The sequence below is a fragment of the Physella acuta genome, unplaced genomic scaffold, assembly GCF_028476545.2.
Source record: "Physella acuta isolate Inbredline_101_S28 unplaced genomic scaffold, ASM2847654v3 ptg000412l, whole genome shotgun sequence".
NCBI classification, from domain to species: Eukaryota; Metazoa; Mollusca; class Gastropoda; family Physidae; genus Physella; species Physella acuta.
Genome location: NW_026731931.1, coordinates 983,354 through 1,006,623, shown reverse-complemented (window position 1 = coordinate 1,006,623; position 23,270 = coordinate 983,354). Strand labels below are relative to the sequence as shown.

The 23,270-nt window shown below is 37.5% G+C and overlaps 1 protein-coding gene across 1 annotated transcript; it reads left to right on the top strand.

The window, feature by feature from the left end:
- The first annotated feature begins 13,262 nt into the window (after positions 1-13,262).
- On the top strand, positions 13,263-20,038 carry LOC131942566 (deleted in malignant brain tumors 1 protein-like). Its single transcript, XM_059302461.1, has 8 exons — positions 13,263-13,455; positions 14,181-14,304; positions 14,671-14,876; positions 17,625-17,754; positions 17,897-18,105; positions 19,421-19,544; positions 19,644-19,849; positions 20,013-20,038. Exons 1-8 carry the CDS (start codon positions 13,263-13,265, stop codon positions 20,036-20,038), a joined length of 1,218 nt encoding a protein of 405 aa, XP_059158444.1.
- The last annotated feature ends 3,232 nt before the right edge of the window (positions 20,039-23,270 follow it).

Below are 23,270 nucleotides of genomic sequence, written 5' to 3'. Positions count from 1 at the left end.
TAATGAGGGGCGGAACAACCATGCCGCCAGACCACACAATTGTGGACGTGGGGTTGGGGTTCCAGCGGCACTCCGACAGGGCGCAATTTTTACCCAGCGCTATCCGGTAAGCGCCGACGTTATTTTTATAGAGCACTCTACAATATTGACAAAGCGGCACACGATATTCTGTGCCAGGAGCCGTACGCGACGCCCCTGAGATAGTCTAATTAGGTCGCTATCCAAAGCACTCTTTCTGCGTCCCTGACACCTTGGTGGTCGCCGAAATGTGTTCTACCTCACTGTTACGGTGAGTGATTAACGGTGCCCTGTCAAAACGGCCCGGGACAAATCGGCCCCGTCAAAACGGCCCCGTTAATACGACCCCGTCAAATCGACTACCGACAAACCGACCCCGTCAAAATAGCCCCGTCAAAAGGGCCCCGACTTATTAGCTCCCGTCAAATGGGCTCCCGTCATATTGACTTGCGACATATAGGCTCCCGACAAATGGGCTCCCGATATTTAGGCTCCCGATAAATGGACTCCCGACATATTAACCCCTGACAAATAGGCTCAGGACATATTGGCTCCCGACAAAGCGGCTCCCGACATATTGGCTCCCGACATAGGGCTCAAGACAAATAGGCTCCCGGCAAATGGGCTCACGACATTTTGGCTACCGACAAATGGGATCCCGACATATTGGCTCCCGGCAATTGGGCTCCCGACATATTGGCTTTTGACAAAATGACTCCCGACATATTGGCTCCAGAAAAATGAATGATATGACCACTATTGGCATAAAAGTAACCATTGTGTCCTACCTCCAATACCACCATAACCTCTTTTTAATACCCGAATGAAATTACTTTTTCATGAACCAACATTAATTCACAAACAAATCGAGCCCTTAACAGCTAAATTCCACCAATTCTAAAGTTTTGATAATGTTTAATTTACAACAGAAAAGATCTGTTGCTTAAAAGCGAGCACAGAAGTGTAAATGTATGATATACATGATGTTAACATGATAAAAGCATTTTGTTTTGATAACCTACAAGCACAGTGGCGTAGCGAGGTCGGGTGTCACCCGGTGCGGCACTTAATGGTGTCACCCCCCCCCCCCAGAGGCGTTGCGACCCTTCCCGGGGACAAACTTTCAAGTTTTCGATTTGCACCCCCCCCAAGCTTTCGATTTGCACCCCCACCCCCTCAACTTTTTCTCTATATATTTTGCTATTTTTTGCCTTTGTGTCACCCCCCTAAATGGTGTCACCCGGTGCGGTACAAGCATATTGCAGTTAGGAAGGTACAACGTGGACCCTTCTCCGCACACAATGAGTTGGAACAGCCTATAACCGACTCAATTATGGATGTCATAGATAGATGACCCTTAAATTAAAACATACTATATTTTATAATAGATAAACTAATATAAAAATAAGGCCTGCCGAACAAGAGATGCATACGTTGTATTACATAAGAGTGTTGGATAAGCTAACTCTAAAGAATATTGATGAAGGGGTCTCACTGGCAGATGTCATATTCAATGAGACCGCTTTGCCGGGAGACTTAGTCTCTACAGAAACGGTATTGTCAGTGAAGTGGCGTAGCTAGGATTTTTGGGCCCCTATGCAAAAATTATCAGTGGGCCCCTTCGTCAGCCGTTAGGCCAGTGGCGTCGCTAGGTCGGGTCTCACCCGGTGCGGCACTTCGTATTGTCACCCCCTCCCATATGTATGTATATATATATATATATATATATATATATATATATATATATATATATATATATATATATATATATGTAACGAGTCTATTTGCCTGTAGTGCCAAATGTTAACGAGTCTAACCACTCATTCTATACAACATCGACCACAGTATAGATACTCGAAGATGCAGGTTCACTATTGATCCTTTTATTACATGAATCAAAGAAATGTTTCACAATAATATAATGAATCAAAAGAAAGGCTTCACAATAATAGTCGGAATCAACTGACCCCCAACAGTCCTCACTAGTCTTCACATAACTGAATGCACATGTCTATCGTCCTTCTTAACACAATACGGCTAACCCGTTCAATAACCAACTTGATACTGCCACACTGACTGACTGATCGAGAGAGAGAGAGAGCTCAGCCGTCGCCTTCCTATATATCCCCTTCGTATTCGTAATCGTATTCGGTTCTATCATAATCGTAATCGTAATCGATTCTAATCGTTGCATCAGAATGTTAATTACGCCGCTTCTGTCGTACAGTCCGATTTAATAAGCCATCTGCATCCTGTCACATCAAAGTTGACAGACCGTATTGCGTTCTTATCGTATCGCTTCCCAGGATACTACGCCTTGGCTTTCTGATCGTTATCAGCCAACACCTGCGTTATTGCATCAGTCGTGTCAAAGTTGACAGCGCTGTACTGCGTTCTTATGTCTCTGGTAACTTCCCCTAGTTACATCCACCCCTGCCTTTTTTTGTGTGTTATCAACCACAAACAACGCTTGGCAGGTGCAGTCCTTCAAAGTCAATCGCACCACCGTAAAAAAAAATTTATTGTTCCACTCACTGTCAATGTCGTCACATTCGTATAAGATTGACCGTTATCCCTATTTCACACATCAAATGTGTCTACATCATCTTCCTCAGACACAAAACAGTTCTAGAATTCACATCCACCTTTTTTCGTTTGGTGCCTTCACCAGTTCACTTTTATGACTTTTTGAACAGTCTGTTCTCATACCAGCGCGACCATGAAAGAATTGATGGTTGCTGACAAAAAATTTCGTATTCTTTCTGTTTCTCAAACTTCTCCGCGGACCACTTATCTGATGGTCTACTGTCTCTCTGCTTCTGGAAGGACCGGGATCCTCCTTGTTGCCGGTATCCTCCCCTTGTGTATCGCTGTTGCGCTGTTGATGGTGACATGGTTCCGGGATGGGTATGTGAATTTCCGTTATAGTTTCCGGTTCCCTAATTGTCTTGGGTTTCCTTGTGTGTAACTGCTCTTCTTGACTATGACAATATTTCTTTAATTGAGCAATATTCGCCCACCGATCCGGTTTGGTGTGATCGATGGGTCTTATCTTAAAGGGGCCACCTGCTACTTTAGGCATCTCCACGACTTGCCATATCTCCTGTCCCCAGAGGTCGTGGATTTTGTTTCTGCCTAACGGGTGGCTACGCAGTAATACCCTGTCGTTCAGTTTGAGTGGCGGGTCCTTTGTCTGTACCGGCGGTTCCCTTCGCCGTGCTTCATGTTCTAGTCTTTCCTGTACTACCCTGTACATTTCTCTAATTCGTCTCATATGTTCATTCACATATTCCAGTGCAGTGTATGAGCCAGTCATACTCTCCTTTTTTCCTAGGAACAAGTCAAGGGGGAGTCGAGCCTCCCGTCCGAACAATAACATGTGTGGCGAAAAGCCGGTTGTGGCATGGGGGGTGCAGTTGTATAGATATACCAACTCCGGGAGAAAATCAGGCCAACGTTTTTTCTGTTCAGGTTCTAGAGTACGCAGCAAATCATGCATGCTGCGGTTGAACCGCTCGCACTGTCCGTTTCCTTTCGGATTAAATGTGGTTGTTCTAGATTTGTTGATCCCGTAGTGGCTGCACAGTTGGTTAATTACTTCTGACTCGAAGGCCCTTCCTTGGTCAGAGTGTAATTGTCTTGGTATGCCATATTTGATGAACCAATGTTCTATTAAGACCTTTGCCACTGTTTTGGCAGTCTGATCTCGTGTGGGCACCGCCACAGTCCATTTGGTGAATACATCAGTCATTACCAACACATGTTCCGTCCCATTCGATGATTGCTCCAACGACGTAAAGTCCATAGCCACAATCTCTAGTGGTTTTGTCGCTAGTAGGTGTCCTGATGGCTGTCTCATTTTGACAACTGGCATTTTCGCATGCTGACACCTCACACAAGCCTCACAATGGCGTTTGACCTCCATTTCCATATTGGGCCAGTAACACCTCCGTCGTAATATTTTGTGCGTCCTGTCCTGACCCTGGTGTCCTGCCCTGTCATGTGCCAACCTTAGCACTTCTTCTCGTAATTGTCCAGGCACCACCACCTGGTGTATTGTCCCATCAATTTGGTCATGAATTCTCCGCATGAGAACACCATCCTTTATACTGAGACGGTCCCACTGACTCAGTATTTTCTTTGTTTCTCGACCAAATTGTTCTCTTTCCCTTCTTCCTGGGAATTTTTGTTCCTGGACGTGTTTCCACAGCGGCTGTAAGCCACTATCCGTTCTCTGGGCATCTCTTATCTCTTTGTGATTAAGGCAATTAAAATCACTAATGTCCATATGTCCGGGCTCTGTGGAAATGTGCTCCACCCCGGTCTGTCCGTTTTGCATCACTTGCACCCCGTGAGGGATATCTGTTGACGCTCTGACCTCACATATTCCTGTCAGCGTTTCTTCCTCATCGCCCGGTCTCTCGTACGGATTCCTTGATAAAGCGTCCGCATTGCCATTGGACCGCCCCGGGCGATATTTTATCTCCAGGTCAAAGAGTGCCAATTCTGCTGCCCATCGCTGTTCGATGGATCCCAACTTTGCTGTCTTTAGGTGACTCAAGGGGTTATTGTCCGTGTATACCACACATTTAGCGCCTAATAGATAGTCCCTGAATTTTTCAGTCACAGCCCATTTTAATGTCAAAAGTTCTAGTTTCATGGCGCTGTAATTTGTCATGTTCTTCTCTGATTCCTTCAGAGCTCGACTGGCATACGCAATAACCCTGAAACCTTGCTTTTGTTGTTGTGATAGCACAGCTCCCAGACCTTTAGAGCTGGCGTCAATTTCTAGCCGAAATGGCTTGTCAAAGTCTGCGTATCCTAATATCGGCGTCTCTGTCAAAGCCTTTTTCAAGAGCTTAAACGAGTTCAGGCATTCATCAGTCCATAATTCACCTATCAGTTGTGTTTTACCTTTCTTTTTCTCCTTACTGTGTTTCTTTGTCATTTTGTTTACCAAGTCATGCAATGGTGCGGCAATTTTTGCAAAACCAGGTACAAATTTTCTATAATAGGAAGCAAAGCCCAAGAATGATCTGACCTCTACCGTAGTTGTTGGCTGTTTCCATTCTTTAACAGCTGCAATTTTATCTGGGTCAGTGGCGATGCCATCCGACGAAATCACATAACCCAAAAAATGTACCGATTTCAGACCGAAGCAGCATTTGTCTGGGTTCAGCTTTACTCCTATCTCCCTAAGACGGAGAAACACTTGTTCTAATCTTTCTAGATGGTCCTCCCAAGTTTTTGAGTAAACCAGTATATCATCCAAGTACACCAACATTATTTGAAATAGAAAGTCACTCATAGCACTCTGCATTACTCGCTGGAATGTAGCAGGCGCATTAGTTAGACCAATTGGCATACGGGTCCACTCGTACAGTCCCAGTGGAGAAATAAATGCAGTCTTATGTTGATCGTTGGGGTGCATGGCCACTTGGTGGTAGCCACTAGCCAAATCCAAGGTAGAAAAAAATCTTGCTCCCCCCAACGCATCAAGACATTCATCAATACGAGGCAAGGGGAATGCATCCCTTCTTGTGATATTGTTCAATTTCCGGTAATCACAACACAGTCTTATCTCCCCTGACTTCTTTTTTACCACTACTATCGGTGCCGCATACGGGCTAGTGCTGGTTGTAATAATTCCCTTTTTTAGTAGATCGTTCAGGTGTGCTTTCACCGCAGAGTAGTGACTTGGTGGTAATCTTCGATAAGGTTGCGCCACCGGCTTGTCTTGTAGTAAGGGTATCTGGTGTTTTATTACTTCCGTGTAACCCAAATCACCCTCGTACGAGGCAAATATATCCCTGTACTTATTCAGCAATTCATTTAGTTTTGGGTCCTCAGTTTCCGGGAATGTATATGATCGGCCATCCTCTTTCTTCACCTCGGCCGTCACATTGACCGACCTAATTGTTACTTCATTACTGCTGGTATTGCTCAGTTCGATGCACTGTGCCGACCTTAGTACCTCGACGTTCTGTGGTACTCCTACCAGAGTATTAGGCAGTATAAAAATTTCCTCATCCAAAACATTTGCCACTAATCCTTGAACTAGTCCCTTCTCCGCTGATGTGTATGTCCGCAGTAACACGACGCCTGCCCTCAGTGCGGCGCCACATGGTTCTATCATCACATCACCCTTCACGCTTCTATCACCAATTTGTAATGTGATTGCCTTGACCGTGTTTGCCGGGACTGATATCCTTCCTCTGGTCTTGGCAAACCTGGCCAACTTGGATCCCCGACCTGGTGTGGTCGATCCGACAATATTTGTAAGCAATTCTGGCAACTGGCCAAGAATATTCATGCCCAACAGGCAAGGTATATTTGACACATTTGTCTCTAGGTTGTGTTTCGTAACGAACACCCCAACCTGCTTCAACCTATGTCCCGCCACCACGACATCCGCCAGAAAATAACCACAGTATGGAATGGTTAGTCCATTAGCTGCCGTCAGGCGCATGCATGTGTCAGACCTCAACCTATGGTCTTTTCCTTTCATCCATTTGGTGTAAAAATTTTCCGTAATTGTCGTCACCTGGGAGCCTGTATCCACAATTGCCTTCACCTCGATGTCCCCAATCGTAATCACCATTTCGGGACAGACTCCCATCATTTTGTTTCTTGGGCCATAACCTCGCCCCTCTGTAGCCTGGCCCTGCCTTACAGAGGACGACCGTTTCCCTGACAGTACCGTGCCATATGTCCGGGTTGTGAACAGGACAAGCAAATTGGTCGACCGTCAGCCGTCCACCGGAGCGATGGTCGCGGCCGTCCAACCTGTCTCTGTTTTGTCCCGCTCTTTTCCTGATTCTCAGCTGTTGACCTGCTTTCTAACCTCTCCAATCGTTGGTCAACCTTATCCAGGTGGGCCAACAGTTGAGCCATCATGGTTTCCACCGTGCCGGTCCCCGTGGGTGGGGATTGTTTCTGTTCCGGCACAGAGACTTTGTCCACCGAACAGTTCGATTGGTCCTCATCCTCGGACCTGCGGATCGCTGAGTTCCTGACCTGAAGGAAGGTCAACTGCGGGTCTTTGTGGAACTCCTCTTTCAACTCTCTCCTTAAGATCGGGGTTGCTAGCCCCTCGATGAAATGGTCCCTCAGTAGGCGTACATCAATGTCAGGTGTTTTGCCCTTTACCGAATCAAAGGCCCTGTTCATTCGGTGTGAATACTCCATCACACTCTCCGTCATTCTCTGCTTTAAGCCTACGAACCCCGATAGCAGTTGCGATCCCGACCGTCTCTCCCCAAAGGTCTCCATAATTAGATCCAGCACCTTATCTGGATCTGATTGGATGGTTTTATCGTGGCATTTGACCTCTGCCCTAACCGTCTCTCCTATACTGCCCATCAGCAGTCTTAATCTTTCCTCTGGTGACATGTATCTCGAGGCCCAGGCAGCCCTGACCTCTTCACTGAACCTGTTGGTTAAGGTTGGATCACCGTCCCCGTAAAATTTGTTGATGTGGGACTCACTGGGCAGGACCACAATATGGATCGGCTTCTCGTCCAGAGTAGACATTTTATTCCTTGAGTAAAAAAAAAAGAGTTCTTTCTTACCGTGTGTGTATGAAAAATTTTCCTCGTTCCTCAATTTTCACTGTTCCTGAATGTCCGAATTCACACACACACGAAACACAGTTATGAACAAGGTTGACTATGGGTGCCTCAAGCGGCAAGTCTCGTTGAATTCATCCTGTCCGCAGCGCCAAATGTAACGAGACTATTTGCCTAAAGCGGCTGGTCTAATTGGATTCCTCTGCCGACGACGCCAAATGTAACGAGTCTATTTGCCTGTAGTGCCAAATGTTAACGAGTCTAACCACTCATTCTATACAACATCGACCACAGTATAGATACTCGAAGATGCAGGTTCACTATTGATCCTTTTATTACATGAATCAAAGAAATGTTTCACAATAATATAATGAATCAAAAGAAATGCTTCACAATAATAGTCGGAATCAACTGACCCCCAACAGTCCTCACTAGTCTTCACATAAATGAATGCACATGTCTATCGTCCTTCTTAACACAATACGGCTAACCCGTTCAATAACCAACTTGATACTGCCACACTGACTGACTGATCGAGAGAGAGAGAGCTCAGCCGTCGCCTTCCTATATATCCCCTTCGTATTCGTAATCGTATTCGGTTCTATCATAATCGTAATCGTAATCGATTCTAATCGTTGCATCAGAATGTTAATTACGCCGCTTCTGTCGTACAGTCCGATTTAATAAGCCATCTGCATCCTGTCACATCAAAGTTGACAGACCGTATTGCGTTCTTATCTTATCGCTTCCCAGGATACTACGCCTTGGCTTTCTGATCGTTATCAGCCAACACCTGCGTTATTGCATCAGTCGTGTCAAAGTTGACAGCGCTGTACTGCGTTCTTATGTCTCTGGTAACTTCCCCTAGTTACATATATATATATATATATATATATATATATATATATATATATATATATATATATATATATATATATATATATATATATATATATATATATATATATATATATATATATATGTGTGTGTGTGTGTGTGTGTGTGTGTGTGTCGGCCTACATAGGCCTAAAGTTTATATATATGCCACATACTGGTACACGTACGTGTTTAAGCTTTAATCACTTCTGACTTAATAGTAACGATGTTTATCTACAGTCTGTTTATAATACAGTTGGATGTAGCATTATTTTCTTTATAGTTTACGTTTACGTCGTGGTGTCACCCCCCCCCCCCCCCTCTTGATATAATTTTCGATTTGTACTTAGAAGACTATTTAACTTTAACTAATGGACCTGGAAAATGGCATTTCATTCTATAAATTTTACAATTTTTTGCCTTTGGTGTCACCCCCCCCCTAAATGGTGTCACCCGTTGCGGTCCGCACCCCCCGCCTCGCCTTCGCTACGCCTCTGCGTTAGGCTACAGAGGAGTTAAACGAAGAGATCAACTTCTACTTACGATGGATATTTTTTAATATATAAATATTCTGAAGGCAACATTTTGTATTTTATATGACCTGATTTTGTATTTATACTATATTATTATGCTTGCCTACTACTGCTAAAAAGTTTATTTATAGGCTGATTCTCTCAATGTCTTGCACGACAAAGTGATATAGCCTGTAGTGTTATTATAACGATTGGGCTCTGTTTGACCCACAAACACTGAATCCCACTTTTTCTTTTTTTTAATTATTTATATGTAACAAATATTAAAATTCCATTGTAAAAGTTTTAATTTTTATGAGGGAAAAGGGCCCCTATGTGCCTTGGGCCCTCATGCCTTGCTTACGCTAGCTTTACGGTAGCTACGCCACTGTGTCAGTGGTCCTTTTGTCTGGAGCCAAATTGACAGGAGCCTTTTTGTCGGGAGCCAAAATGACGCTAGCCTATTTGTCGGGAGTCGTAATGACGGGGGCCGTTTTGTGGAGAAACTAAATGGCGGGAGCCTATTTGTCGGGAGTCGTAATGACGGGGGCCGTTTTGTGGAAAAAACTAAATGACGGGAGACTATATGTCGGGAGCCAAAATGACGGGAGCCTATTTGTCAGGAGCCCTATTGACTGGAGCCCTTTTGTCGGGAGGCTATATAACGGGAGCCTATTTGTCGGTAGCCTAAATGACGGGAGCCTATTTGTCGGGAGCCTATATGACGGGGTCCATATGTCGCTGGCCTGTTTGACGGGGCCGATTTGACGGGGTCGTTTTGACGGGGTCGTTTTGTCGGGGTCGTTTTGACGGGGCCGTTTCGTCATTGGCCGAATTGACGCCGCACGGTGATTAACGTACTCTCAAGGCGGTAGTGTATGTAAACCTGCGCTCCGATAAATATGAACGAAAAGCAGGCATTGTTAAAATGATTCAGTTTTCCAAAACAAGATCATACGTCTAAGAATATAGGATTGATAACGCATTGATGAAACCCTTGTTTCCAACCCCGCGCCAACACATGGGGTCAGGCAGCTAATATATATATATATATATATATATATATATATATATATATATATATATATATATATATATATATATATATATATATATATATATATATATATATATATATATATATATATATATATAAATAAATATATATATATATATATATATATATATATATATATATATATATATATATATATATATATATATAATGGAGTAAGGGTTTTATCGTTATTCCCCTGTTACACAATTGTAGAATACGGTTTACTAAAAATGGTTTTTTATTGTTGTGCATGCCAAAGTCACAGAAACTTTATTTTTTTTTCACTACCTCATGGATCACCCGAACTCTTAGTTAAATTTTAAGACATTAAACTGTAGATTTGTTTAATTTTCGCATTTCTTTATAATCACTATAAGCAGTATCACGCTATTGCATAGTTGATCCGTGTAATCATCTAGTCTTGGATATAACATGTTAATTAACACTGCTTTACATTAGATCGCAGATGAAGGAGAGCCTGCCTTCTGTAACACACAACCATCTGGTTTAACTGGCTACAACCAATACTGCAGTGTTAGCAGCCAGTGTGTCACGGGAAATTGCACGGATTCAAAATGTGTATGTGATGTTGGGACAACGTTCAGCACTTGCGCTGTTGCGTGTGTTCCCGGTGAGTTCAAGTCATTATTTATACATGCTATTGTAAAAAACAACAGGTTTAATGTAGTTTTGAAATCGTATTATTTTACATGTACACTTTACGCCAATATACAACAATGGCACATATATGCTTTTGGGGTCAACACAGAGTTTGACATTTCATAATTGTGATCGTAAGTCTCAGCCCCTCTCGCTAAAAATTCGAAATCTCGTTAGCCCGGGAGAGCTATACATTTTCAAACTTAATTAAATTTTTGAACTTTATTCTCATTTATTTCTTTCTAGGCCTTGCTTTAATATTTTAAAATACCACGAGTACCCAAAATGCAACAATTATATTTTTTTTTACTAAAGATACAATTACATTATGTACCCGTAGGCCTAGTATATTAATATTATATTACTCTTTTAACTTCGTTACGGGCACTTGTTACGAATTCCCTATAATAATAACTAACTGTACGCTACTTTAAAAAAAACACAAATTAACGTAAACAATATTTTTCTTAATAATTAACTATACAAAAGCAGTAGTAACTTTTCTATACATCTATTTTTTATCGATCTTATAAAAATAGTCTTAATTACTATAGGTTTGAAAAAAAGAACTAGCTAGCAAGTAGAAGAACGAGAATTTGATGACGTAGGGCCTACGTACTGGTACCATTGAATCAATGCTATTTCCCAAATTTATTTTAGAATTTAAACTATACATGATTTTTGAGGTTTTTGTAGGGTTTGAATGTAAAATTTTACAAAATGCAAAGAAAGGGGTGGTCGAATAGTAGGTTATATATACAGTGTTTCTAAAGTGGCTGGGTATTGTCTCCGTCAAAGATATGCATAGGCACTTTGGCCTAATCGATGTGAAGATAGTCTCCTTTATTTTCGAACACACTTCTATGCAATTGTCTGCGGCGTCAAATCGGACCGTGACAATTGACCTCAGTTTCAGAGCCTCGTTAAACGTTAAATTGACCCGCCAAAACGAGCCAGTGTACTATTTGTTGCACACATATGGGTGTATGTTCATTTAAATAGAACACCGAAATTGAGCTTATGTAACTTTTTATAACTTTACTTACACCAATTAGACAATTAAAATTGGAATAACCCTTATTTTCTTTTGAGATAATTAACGTTTTTTTTTAAAAACGTAAATGAGTTTTACATGCATCTCTCGGTGAAACACTTGTGTACACGATGGTTTAGAATACGTAGGATAAACGTTTTTTTTATAGAAAATTTAAATTCGACTTTAAACTTCATATAAGGGTATATGCGTACAAACTCCGCTTACAATGTGTGAATAGATTTATTGATATTATTTCTCAAAGATTTACGATTCAGTAATAAAAATAAAATCCACGATAGGTTGCGCCTAACCACGTCGTCTAGGTAGTCATCTTGTTGCTATTTAATAATAAATTAATTGCTATTTAAACAAAGCAATCGAATGTTATCCTTCGTTTACTTTAGTTGGAATTATTTGTTGATTTAAAATTAAACAGCACCATTTTCGATTTTATAGAGTGCAACAGTACAGTGACAACTACAACAGGAACAATAACCAGCCCAGGTTATCCCTCGAGTTTCGCAACCTACTGCACATGGTCCATTCAAGGATCAACAGGGACAGTCATAGCTTTCGAGTAATGTTTTCACATTATATGGTTTTATTTTTTAAAAATCTCCTTTACTTATCTTATTTTAAAATGTATCTACTCTGTTTATTTGTAGTTTATTTGCATTTTAGCTTATATCAATTCGTTTACTGTTTTATTTGACATTTTATAACTCCATTTCGTGATTTTAATACTTGTAGAGAATTTGGCACCGATAGTCTTATCGTGTGGCGAAGTTGTATGAGTACAAACAAACCGTAGATAATATTTATACTTTAGCATTCGTTGTAATATTATTTTAGAAATAAATCAATATTTAAAATTGAAAGCGAGTTGCCCAGATTTTATTGTATAATCGGTGAATAGCCTGTCAAACCAAATTTTTAAAAATGTTTTCAAATAATAAGGCCTAAATTTGAGTTGTTTAAATAAACTACGTGTGTTTTAATATATAATTAAATAAAAACAAATTAATTATAAGCTAAGTTTTTATTATGATTGGGTTTATAAAAAATCTAACTAAACATATTTCTTAAAATGCATAACAAAACGTTTTAATAACAAGCTTCTATACAATAAAGCGCCAAAAAAGAAGAAAATAAATGATTTTCTTTAAATATATAATAATACACTACTATTTTAATAACTATAAAGAAAAGCGAAGGTATCAATAGTCTTATTATCTATAGGATACCTTTACTAATATTTAGGAAGAGAACCACGCTTTGCGTTATAGTTATTAAATTTTTTTTTATTATTATATATTTAATGAAAATCCTCTATTTTCTCCTCAATGTGGGTATAATAGAGCAGAATATTAGTGCTTTATAAACAAAAAATTGATTACTTTTTAAAAAAGTTGATCAGATATATAAATTAAGACATCCTATTTCACAAGGAATTGTCTTAATGTTATCAATTTTGTTATTAATTTTTAAAATGTGTTTTATCTTTTAATTTTATTTTTACTTTAAGTTTAAAATACATGAACACAAGTACAGTCATCAGCTGCTCATCGGACTACCTGCAGATTTTTGACGGACCTTCGACGTCACCCAGACTGTTTGACAAAATGTGTAGAACATGGGAAAAACTCACAGTGTCAACAGGAAATAACATGCACATTGAGTTTAGGACAACAGGACGTTTAATGTTTATCGCCACATTCAAAATATATGGTACGAGCCGGCCCGCGGCATAACATACGCCGCTATTTAGTTGTTTCTAATTTTCAATAATTCATAATTTGTGAATTCGACAGTACCAACGCTGACACTGAAAATATTTCTTTAAAACACTATAAGTAGCTCGTTAAGGACCATAACCCCCCCCCCCTTTCCTTCCCCCCCCTACGTTTAAAATCGTTGGCTCTGCTTGTAAACATTTAGAGTGAACACAGCTCACTAAAACCATGTAGGGGTGGGGAGGTAGGGAGAGCGTTTGCAGCTTGTTTTCTAACGGCTCGAAGAGGAGAATTATATATATATAGATTATATAACCCCATATAATCATATATATATATATATATATATATATATATATATATATATATATATATATATATATATATATTAACTTTATCTTAAACTAATTTTATACATTATAAATTACATATTTTTCCTGTTGCATATACGCTATTTGAACATAACACCATACAACACTACATAACAGGGAGTGACATCAAAATGAATAAGCTTAAAAATATGTTAATGTAAAACGTTTTACAGCGGATAATGAACATATACTTCGGTTTTTACAAGTATTTTCAAACTAGGAATATAGCTTATGTTAGATCATTTTAAAATGTACATATGACTACCACTTGCAATGAAATATGTGTAGTGTATTAAGATTTTCGTATTGTATTTTTATCCAATCTATTCGATTCTACTGTGTAAAACAGAAAGACACTGTACACTTTATGAGTCTGGCAAGTTGGCAAGTCCTGGATATCCCTTACAGTATTTGAATGATCAGGAGTTTTCATGGACTCTATCAACTCGTACTGATACACGTCTCATTCTAAAGTAGATCATCCTTTCACACGCCTTTCAAAACGAGGTACCAGAGGCGTAGCGAGGGGGGAGCGGGGGGGACATATGTCCCCGGGCGCCGACCTTAGGGGGGGAGCGCCAAATTGAAAGTTTGAGGGGGGTGCAAATGAAAAGTTCGAGGGGGGGGGGGGTGCAAATCGAAAGTTTGAGGGGGGGGGTGCAAATGAAAAGTTCGAGGGGGGGGGGGGGTGCAAATCGAAAATTTGCTCCCGAGGGGGGCGCCTAATTGAAAGTATGTCCCCGGGCGCCGGGAAGGGTCGCTACGCCTCTGCGATGTACCAAAAATCAGTGACAGTGTACAAATCACGCAACCCATTAAAATGTGTTTTTTTCTCTTAGCATATCGTTTGTGGATACAAAGTATTGTGGCACAGACTATATCACCGTGTATGACGGAGCTACTAAGAATGCTGCAAGTTCTAAAAATGTTTGCGGTACTGGAGGCTCAGAAGTGATTGTATCGTCAACAAACAACCTGTTGGTCACTTTTACAACAAATAGTTACAATACTGGCAAAGGATTTTATGGGGAGTTTTATTCACACAGTAAGTAAATAATAACATTTTCTATTTGTACATTCGTAAAAAAATTCCAGAAAGACACTTACCCGAGTTTGAATTTGCCGAATACTGGTTGCCCAATACCTCTATTTTCCAAAAGTAACTTGCACGAAAGCCATTTTATTAAGTAATACTTGTAAAATTATGAAGATTAACTCTTTGTATCTATTTAACCGTCGAAGATAGTGAGTTTACCAAATAAATTACTTTAACTATTGAACAGGAATGTTAAAAGTAACTTTGCAATTTTAACGTTAATAGCCGAATCCCTTGAAAAATTGTCTCAGTGACCTAAGTAACGAAATTGTTTATCTGATACATAATTACTTTATTTAATTTAGCAATGCATCAAATACTAATTGTTAGTCAATATTAATAAGTAATTTCTGAATAAAGCTCAGAATACATTATAGTGAAATTTTTCTTTTATATGAATATGTCCTTGATTTGTTTTTTTCATTACCTTTAATTAAAACTAGAAAACGAAAATCAAAACAAAAACAAAAACAAGTAAGAAATGTCGTGACTCTTCCGTACTGTGCTATTAATGCAGCAAGAACATAATTTGTATATTGTATCAAATCACGCCTTTTCTCCAACCCATCCAATATTCCTACACTAATACAAAATCAAGAAGATGCTGCCATAAATGGTTAATGAAATATTTATTTATTTGTCTAACAAATATTCCATTGTATAGGTAGATTTAATTTTTTAATCTCGTGTCGCCTGAAACAGACTGTATTTGGTAAATTGTGTTTGTAGTGAAACGGATGTGAGATTTGAATACCTGGCCAACGGAAGGGAATGCGTGAGCGATCAATCACTGTATTTTGCATGATTTTTGGAGATCGCTCACTGACTGAATGGAGTGAATCTAAGGGGGGGGGGTGCGGATCGCACCGGGTGAGACTATTCAGTGGGGTGACACCATGGCGAAAAGTTGCAAAATATGTAAAAGAAATATACTTTAACCAGTTGAATTGATGATTAATTAGAGTTAATCCAACCATATTAAAAACTAACTATAGATCTTTACTATTAACTGTGTACACTTTAAAACTATCACTAGAGGATGTGGTGGAGTTAGGGAGTGTAATACAAAATACAAAATTTACAGAGGAAAAAAGGTTTTGTTGAGTATTGGGAGTAACTGACAAAGTCAGGTGGTGACACCAAAATTAATAATTTACGAAGAAAACGATACTTTTTCCACATGAATTTATTGGTGGATTAATCTAATGTGCGCTCAAATTGAGGCCATTTTGGTAAAATGGGAGGGGGTGATACCGATTGAAACTATATATGTATATATATATATATATATATATATATATATATATATATATATATATATATATATATATATATATATATATATATATATATATATATATATTTATATATATATATATAGTGACGCCACTGATCTCTATCACTCTCTGTCTCTATTACTAATATTATTTTTTTGTACGCTGGAGTCGAACAGTACTTATGTATACAATTAAACCAGCGCTTTCATCGTAAACTAATTTTTCAACTTTGTTTTATCCGTTGTCTGGAAAGTTTTAACACTTAAAATGATAAAAGCATTCTTATTGAGTAAGGTTTTTACTTTTCTGTCACCCTTACCTTTATCGACGAATGAGGTATATTACTTCAATTAGCTAAAAGATTAGTCAAAATCAAGTATACTACTCGGTAAATTTCAAAACTGTATAGTTAACGACTGTTTTTACACCCGCTTTCAATCCCCTCCCCCTTTTTCGTGATTGCATTCAATTGCCTTTGTTTAAATGCTTATTACTAAAGTTTAATTAAATAAATTACATTTTTTTTATAATCTGGAGTTTCAGCTAATCCGCTTTACTCGGGCAAATTTATTTCGCTCGAACCTTGAAGTTTATATTTTATACAGTTTATTTATTAAAATAAAATACAACTCTCAAAGCAAAACGTGCTTTGATGAAGATATATTCTGTAAAATGTGAGATGCGTAAAATTAATAAAAGCAACTTTATTGTTCCAGCTTTAAGTGCGATTTGTACGGTTTATCAAATTGTGTACATCTTTGAATTTCCTGTATCTTATAGTACAAAAAATATAAAACAAATGACTAAGGATTAATTAGTTCTCAGACGAACCCTCGACGTCTTCATTTGGAATCAGTAAATGTGTAGTTATTCAATTTATTTTACTCAAAATTTGCTCTTTTTCAATAACAAACAACATGGTCAATTTATTTACGAGGGTCAATAGATTAAAACTTAACCGGCATAATGCAGCCTAACAAATGTAATTCATACGGTAATAATGTATGGACTGATTAAAAAAAAATATTTAAAAAAAAGGCAAATATTTCTACCGAATTTTGCTGACAAATTTAAATACGTTATTGTTAAGAATATATTTACTACAAACATTTTTCAACTTCTCTATGTTATAAAACTTTGAAAACCGTAATTAACATTGTTTTAATTTGATACATTTCATAAAATTAGAACACTCAGGATTTTTGGAAGTATTTTAAGTATAATATGATGTTTTAGTACTGAGAAGTAAGGCAAAGGCTGTAATTACAAAAAAAATACATTGTTTTATTCTATCTTGTTGGTTGTACATTTTTCCCCTCTAAATTCTTAAATATTATCTATGTGAATTATTTACATAGAAAATAGTCTTTAAAATTTAGCGACTATTAAAACTTATTTAAGTAAATTGTGACAATCACAGATAGTAGACCAATCACACTGAACGAGTCTCAAGGTAACATCTCTAGCCTTGGATATCCATTTGCCAACCTGGAGAACATGGTATACACCTGGACTATACTTAGCAAAGCTGATAGTTACATCCTCATAAAGTAAGTTGCCGTTGTTTTAATGTATGGCTTACAAACATGCAAAAAGGCACGTATATTATAAGAAGACACAAGTTTACAAATTCAATAAATGCCGTCAAAATGTTAACAAGTTAAAATTACCATTCATAATTTCTATTTAAAGTATTTCAGATTTTGAATTAGGGGATAAATGTCAGTACGATTACCTAAGAATATATGACGGACCCACAACATTTTCACCGATGTATGGGGATTTCTGCTCGTCAGTACCACCAGGGTTAATGGCTTCAACGGGAAACTCTATGTTTGTCGTCTTAAATACTATTGGCGCTAACATGTATAAAGGCTTTTATGGAAATTATGAGATAAGAGGTGAATGTTTTGATACTATACCACACGATATGATAATGATTAGATATTGGCAAATATATATATATATATATATATATATATATATATATATATATATATATATATATATATATATATATATATATAAGCAATATATTATATATATATATGTGTGTGTTAGTCTGTATTTTATGCATTACTACAACTTTCATTCGATAGCCTTGACAGTTTAGAAAGATGTTGAGAATACTCCTGGGTAGGTGTCAGAAAAAAAGCTATACACTAGAAATACGATGGGCAAAAATAATAGTATATCGATCAGGCGCGCCCTCCTGTGACCCTGCATGGTGGGTCTTTTTGCGCCCCTGGCTCACCCCTGAGCATCATGGAACATACGTTCGTTTGAAAAAAGTGTGATAAGTTTTCGTATTATAGTCTTTCACAAAATTAAGATCAAGGTGCGATTTGGCTCCCTGCGCGATCCTGAGAGCACTATGGCGCCTAGGTTAGTTATAACGAGCACTCTACAATATTGACAAGGCGGCACACAACTTTCCATGATTTATCCGAGATAGGAACGTAGACGGCGCCCCTGCTGTAGTGTAATATGGGGCTATATAATCTTCGTTGTAATTAGCACAGGGCATAACAAATGAATCCTAAAAATGAATAAAAAACGTACTCAAACAATTGTATAGTCAGACAACAAAAATGCCCCAATAATTGTACAGATAAAAATATGTTTAAGTCACTTCTCTGTACAGCTCAATATAATGGTTTTTTGCCTAAGGAGAAAGTTGTTGATACATGTTTTGCTTGTTGCCATACGTTTCATGTGAGTGTATTAAAATGTTGGTCGGAAATTACCACAACAATGCGCTTTCTCTAATACCTCAAGTGTCATACTTCACACCACACTAGTAGGAAGCTAAATATATATATATATATATATATATATATATATATATATATATATATATATATATATATATATATATATATATATATATATATATATGTATATATATATATATATATATATATATATGTATATATATATATATATATATATATATATATATATATATATATATATATATATATATATATATATACTTTAGTTTTGTATAATCACAACCTAGTTAATTCAATAGCACGTCATTAAATTCGAAACAATTTATAATATTTAAAATAGACGGCAATATATATATAATTATTATCTTAACTTTAGTTTACACCAAAAAATATGTCCATATTACTAACAGATTTGTTAAGCTGTTTTTTAATTGCATTTTGTGTTTATATATTATATAACTTTTGTTATTATTTAAAACAGAAAGAAATTATACGCAGAATGAGTCTGGCATATTGCCAAGTCCTGGATATCCCTTACGATTTTTGGATAAGCAGGAATATACATGGACTCTATCCACTCGTACTGAATCACGTCTTATTTTAAAGTAGGTTATTATGTCACGTACCGTATATAACCTTTGTACCAAATGTTATTGACATTGTATAAAACATAGTACTGGTATAAAATTTTTTTTTTCTTTTAGCATATCGTCCGTGTATATAGGGTTTGATGGCGCATGTCATATCACTGTGTACGACGGGGCTACTACGAATGCTCGAAATTTTAAAAGACTTCGTGGTTGGAGAGACTCAGCAGTTATTGTGTCGACAACAAACCACTTGTTGGTCACTTTTAAAACATATTCTAGCTTGACGAGACAAGGATTCTATGGAGAGTTTTATATACACGGTAAGTATATAATAAAAATATATTACTAAAGAATAGTATATCAAAAGGTCCTGTTAAAATGTCACAATGCCATATGATTATTTCTTTGTTTTTCTTTTAAGTATTACTAACCCTTGCATCCGATCATCATAAAACTTTGCGAAGTTGTATTGAATGTCTTCAGGAAAGATTTTTGAGAAGAATAAATAGTTTTTTTTTCGCTATGACTGGTACATACTGGTCAGAAGCTGTTTGGCGCCAAGAGCTCTCTTTAGGCTAGACATAGGTTGATTTTGCATCCTGCATAGCCGGCCGGGGATACAACTTGACTCAACTGTTAAACTGCTCCAGTCTCAAACTGTCAGCCTCCGGAACCACTTAAAGTACTATAGCTCTCAAATTTTAAAGAGTGCGATACACTATTAATAAAATGGGCTTCTATAATCTTTGACGTAGTCAAACTAGAAGCGTTCACCTGCGCCCCATCCTCTCACCCCTTAATATTTAAAAGCTGAGTTCTAAAAAAAACTATACTATTAATGATAACTAAGTAAATGAATAAGATTCATATAACGATTATACTTTGTACGGTTTTTAGAGTATTCAATATACCAGAATGTTCTAATGTGATGTCTTAAAATCTTTACTGTATAAAAGGTTCTTAAAAAGTTTGAAATTACAATTAGTTATAGGTATAGTATATACAATTTTACGTAATATTAATACTTGTATAAAATTAACATAGCGATCGTTAAATTGTGAAAACCACAGATAGACATATCATTTTGAACGAGTCTCAAGGTGTCATCTCTAGCCTTGGATATCCGATTGGCCACCTAGACACCATGATATACAATTGGACTATATTAGGAGACCTTAATAGCTACATTGTCCTTAAGTAAGTTGTATATCTGTCACGTTATGTACCGTATACACAAAAAATGATGTAACTAAATTCCTACGTGTTTGAATGTGTAAGTATCGAAGAATTTAATTTTTTACGAGTGTGCTTAGTATAACATTGTAAGTTAAAATTGCAATACTTTTGTTCTATTACAGTATTTCATCGTTGGAATTAGGGATTGATTGTAAGTATGATTACCTAAGAATATACGACGGACCCACAACATCTTCACCTATGTTTGGGAGTTTCTGCTCGTCAGTACAACCAGAGTTAATGGTTTCAACGGGAAACTCCATGTTTGTTGTGTTAAAAACGAATAGTACCAAAAAACATTCGGGCTTTTATGGAAATTATGAGATAAGAGGTAAATGTTATTTTTGACTCTACTACCCTGACAATGTTTACTTAGATGATTGAGAGCTACGAATATTTTAGCCATGAGATTGAACTCACAAGTTTTTAAGCAATTTGCATGACAAGATTTGTGTCATTTCAAAACTAGGATAACACACAAATGTTTGTCGAAACACGATATTGATTCTGTATCTGGAATAACTACTGACCATATGAATAGTACAGTAGTAGATTAAATTCAGAATCAATTTCTTTACAATGCACGCTGAATATATTTTGCCTCAGAGCACTTTTTCATCCATAGCTCACCCATTCCACAATTGTTTCATTTTTTTCGTATAAACGAAGTATAGAGAAAGTCTTGTAATCGTGAAAAAAAAATTGAGATTTTTACAAATCTCGACGTTTTATACCTCACTGATACGGAAAACATAATTTTGCAATCTTGTCCGTATGTCTGTGTGTGTGTGTGTCTGTGTGTCCGTGTGTAAACACGATAACTTGAGTACCGTTACAGCTAGGTTGATGAAATTTCATATATAAGTATATTATCAAAAATCGTAGATCCGTGTCAACTTTTGAGCGATTTCCGATAACCGGAAGTGGTACTTTTTCTACTTTGAATTTTTCAAAAGCCTATAACTGAAGTTCTTTTTCAGATAGATACATTAAATTTCACAAGTAAGTAAAAGATCTAATTCTCTCCATTCTATTAAATTTTGAGTAATTTACGTTGACCGAAAGTAGTAATTTACGCTACTTCCGATTTCTCAAAAAAACTAATGTAAATTTTTAAAGTACTAATAATATTGCGCACTATTATGCACTTTTGTAATTGGCGTTCACTTGGTGTACAATTATTTTGTCTACGAGATTTTATTAGATTTTTAAAACTTTAAGTATTGAAAATGGTTTATAAATCATGTCTATAGCCCGAGTTCCCATACCCTGTTATTTTATATAAGAATATTCGAGAAGGTTTAGGGGAGATCACTCCCGGTTATTTCCAGTTTCGGATGCAGATGTTTTCTACACATGTCTTGGTAGAATACAAAGCGTAACATTGATGTGTGATGCATCAAAACTAGCGCATCCAAAACAACAATATTTTTCCCCCAATAATTCTGGGGCCCTGTCCGAACAAACGGCTAAACCATATTCCACGAAATTTGGCTTTTGAAAATTAAGTAATCCACGCGTTCCTTCCCATAAACCAGTTATTTTTAGCACGTCGACTTTAACAGAGCTCACAAATACAGCAAGCTTCTTTAGATTTTCGCCGGTTGGTTTTTCGAGTTTAATTTGGAAATAAGCCGGGATTGGACGCCAAGATGGCTATTCTCTTGTCCTCTATTATGTAGATGTTTTCGGCATTTTAGTGTACCTTATCTTGAGCCGCTTTTCCCAGCATGGTATTTTACATCTGCAAAAGTAGCTGCTTTTATGTCCAAAATTAATTCTTGTATACGGAAACATAATAATATGAGATTACAATTTGTCTTAGTTTTTCATAATAGCCTAACACAATGCTCTTAATGTTTAACAGAAAAAGTTAAAAATAAAAAGTTGAGGTAATTTATTATACATGTTGCTCACACGTTTCTTTTAAATTTAAATTAATGATTTGCAGTTTTGTTGCTTCATAATATTATAACACGGTTTTTCTATTTACAACACAACCACATGTAAAACAGACAGACACTGTACACTTAATGAGTCAGGCAAGTTGGCAAGTTCCGGATATCCCTTAAGTAATTTGAAAGCGGAGGAACTTTCATGGACTCTAAGAACACATGCTGCATCACGTCTTATTTTAAAGTAGGTCATTACAGTGGCGTAGCAAGGTCGGGTGTTACCCGGCGCGGCACTTAATCGTATCACCCCCATAGGCGTAGCGACCCTTCCCGGGGACAAACTTTCAAACTTTCGATTTGCACCCCCCATCCTCATGTTTTTCTCTATATATATTTTGCAATTTTTGCCTTGGTGTCACCCCCCTAAATGGTGTCACCCGGTGCGTTACGCAACTCCCCGCCCCCCTAACCCTAACCCTACGCCTCTGGGTCATTAACTTAGCATGGAATAAAAAAGCAGGTGACGTTGCAAAAGAAAAAAACATCTTAGTATTTTTAACAACTATTTTGTCTTGTAGCATATCGTACGTGAATACACAGTCTTGTCACG

Coding starts and splice junctions, on each gene's coding strand:
- LOC131942566 (XM_059302461.1), top strand. CDS start 13,263: ATGAACACAAGTACAGTCATCAGCTGCTCATCGGACTACCTGCAGATT. Junction 14,877..17,624: donor TGGGGAGTTTTATTCACACA/GTAAGTAAATAA, acceptor TGACAATCACAG/ATAGTAGACCAATCACACTG. Junction 18,106..19,420: donor TGGAAATTATGAGATAAGAG/GTGAATGTTTTG, acceptor TATTTAAAACAG/AAAGAAATTATACGCAGAAT.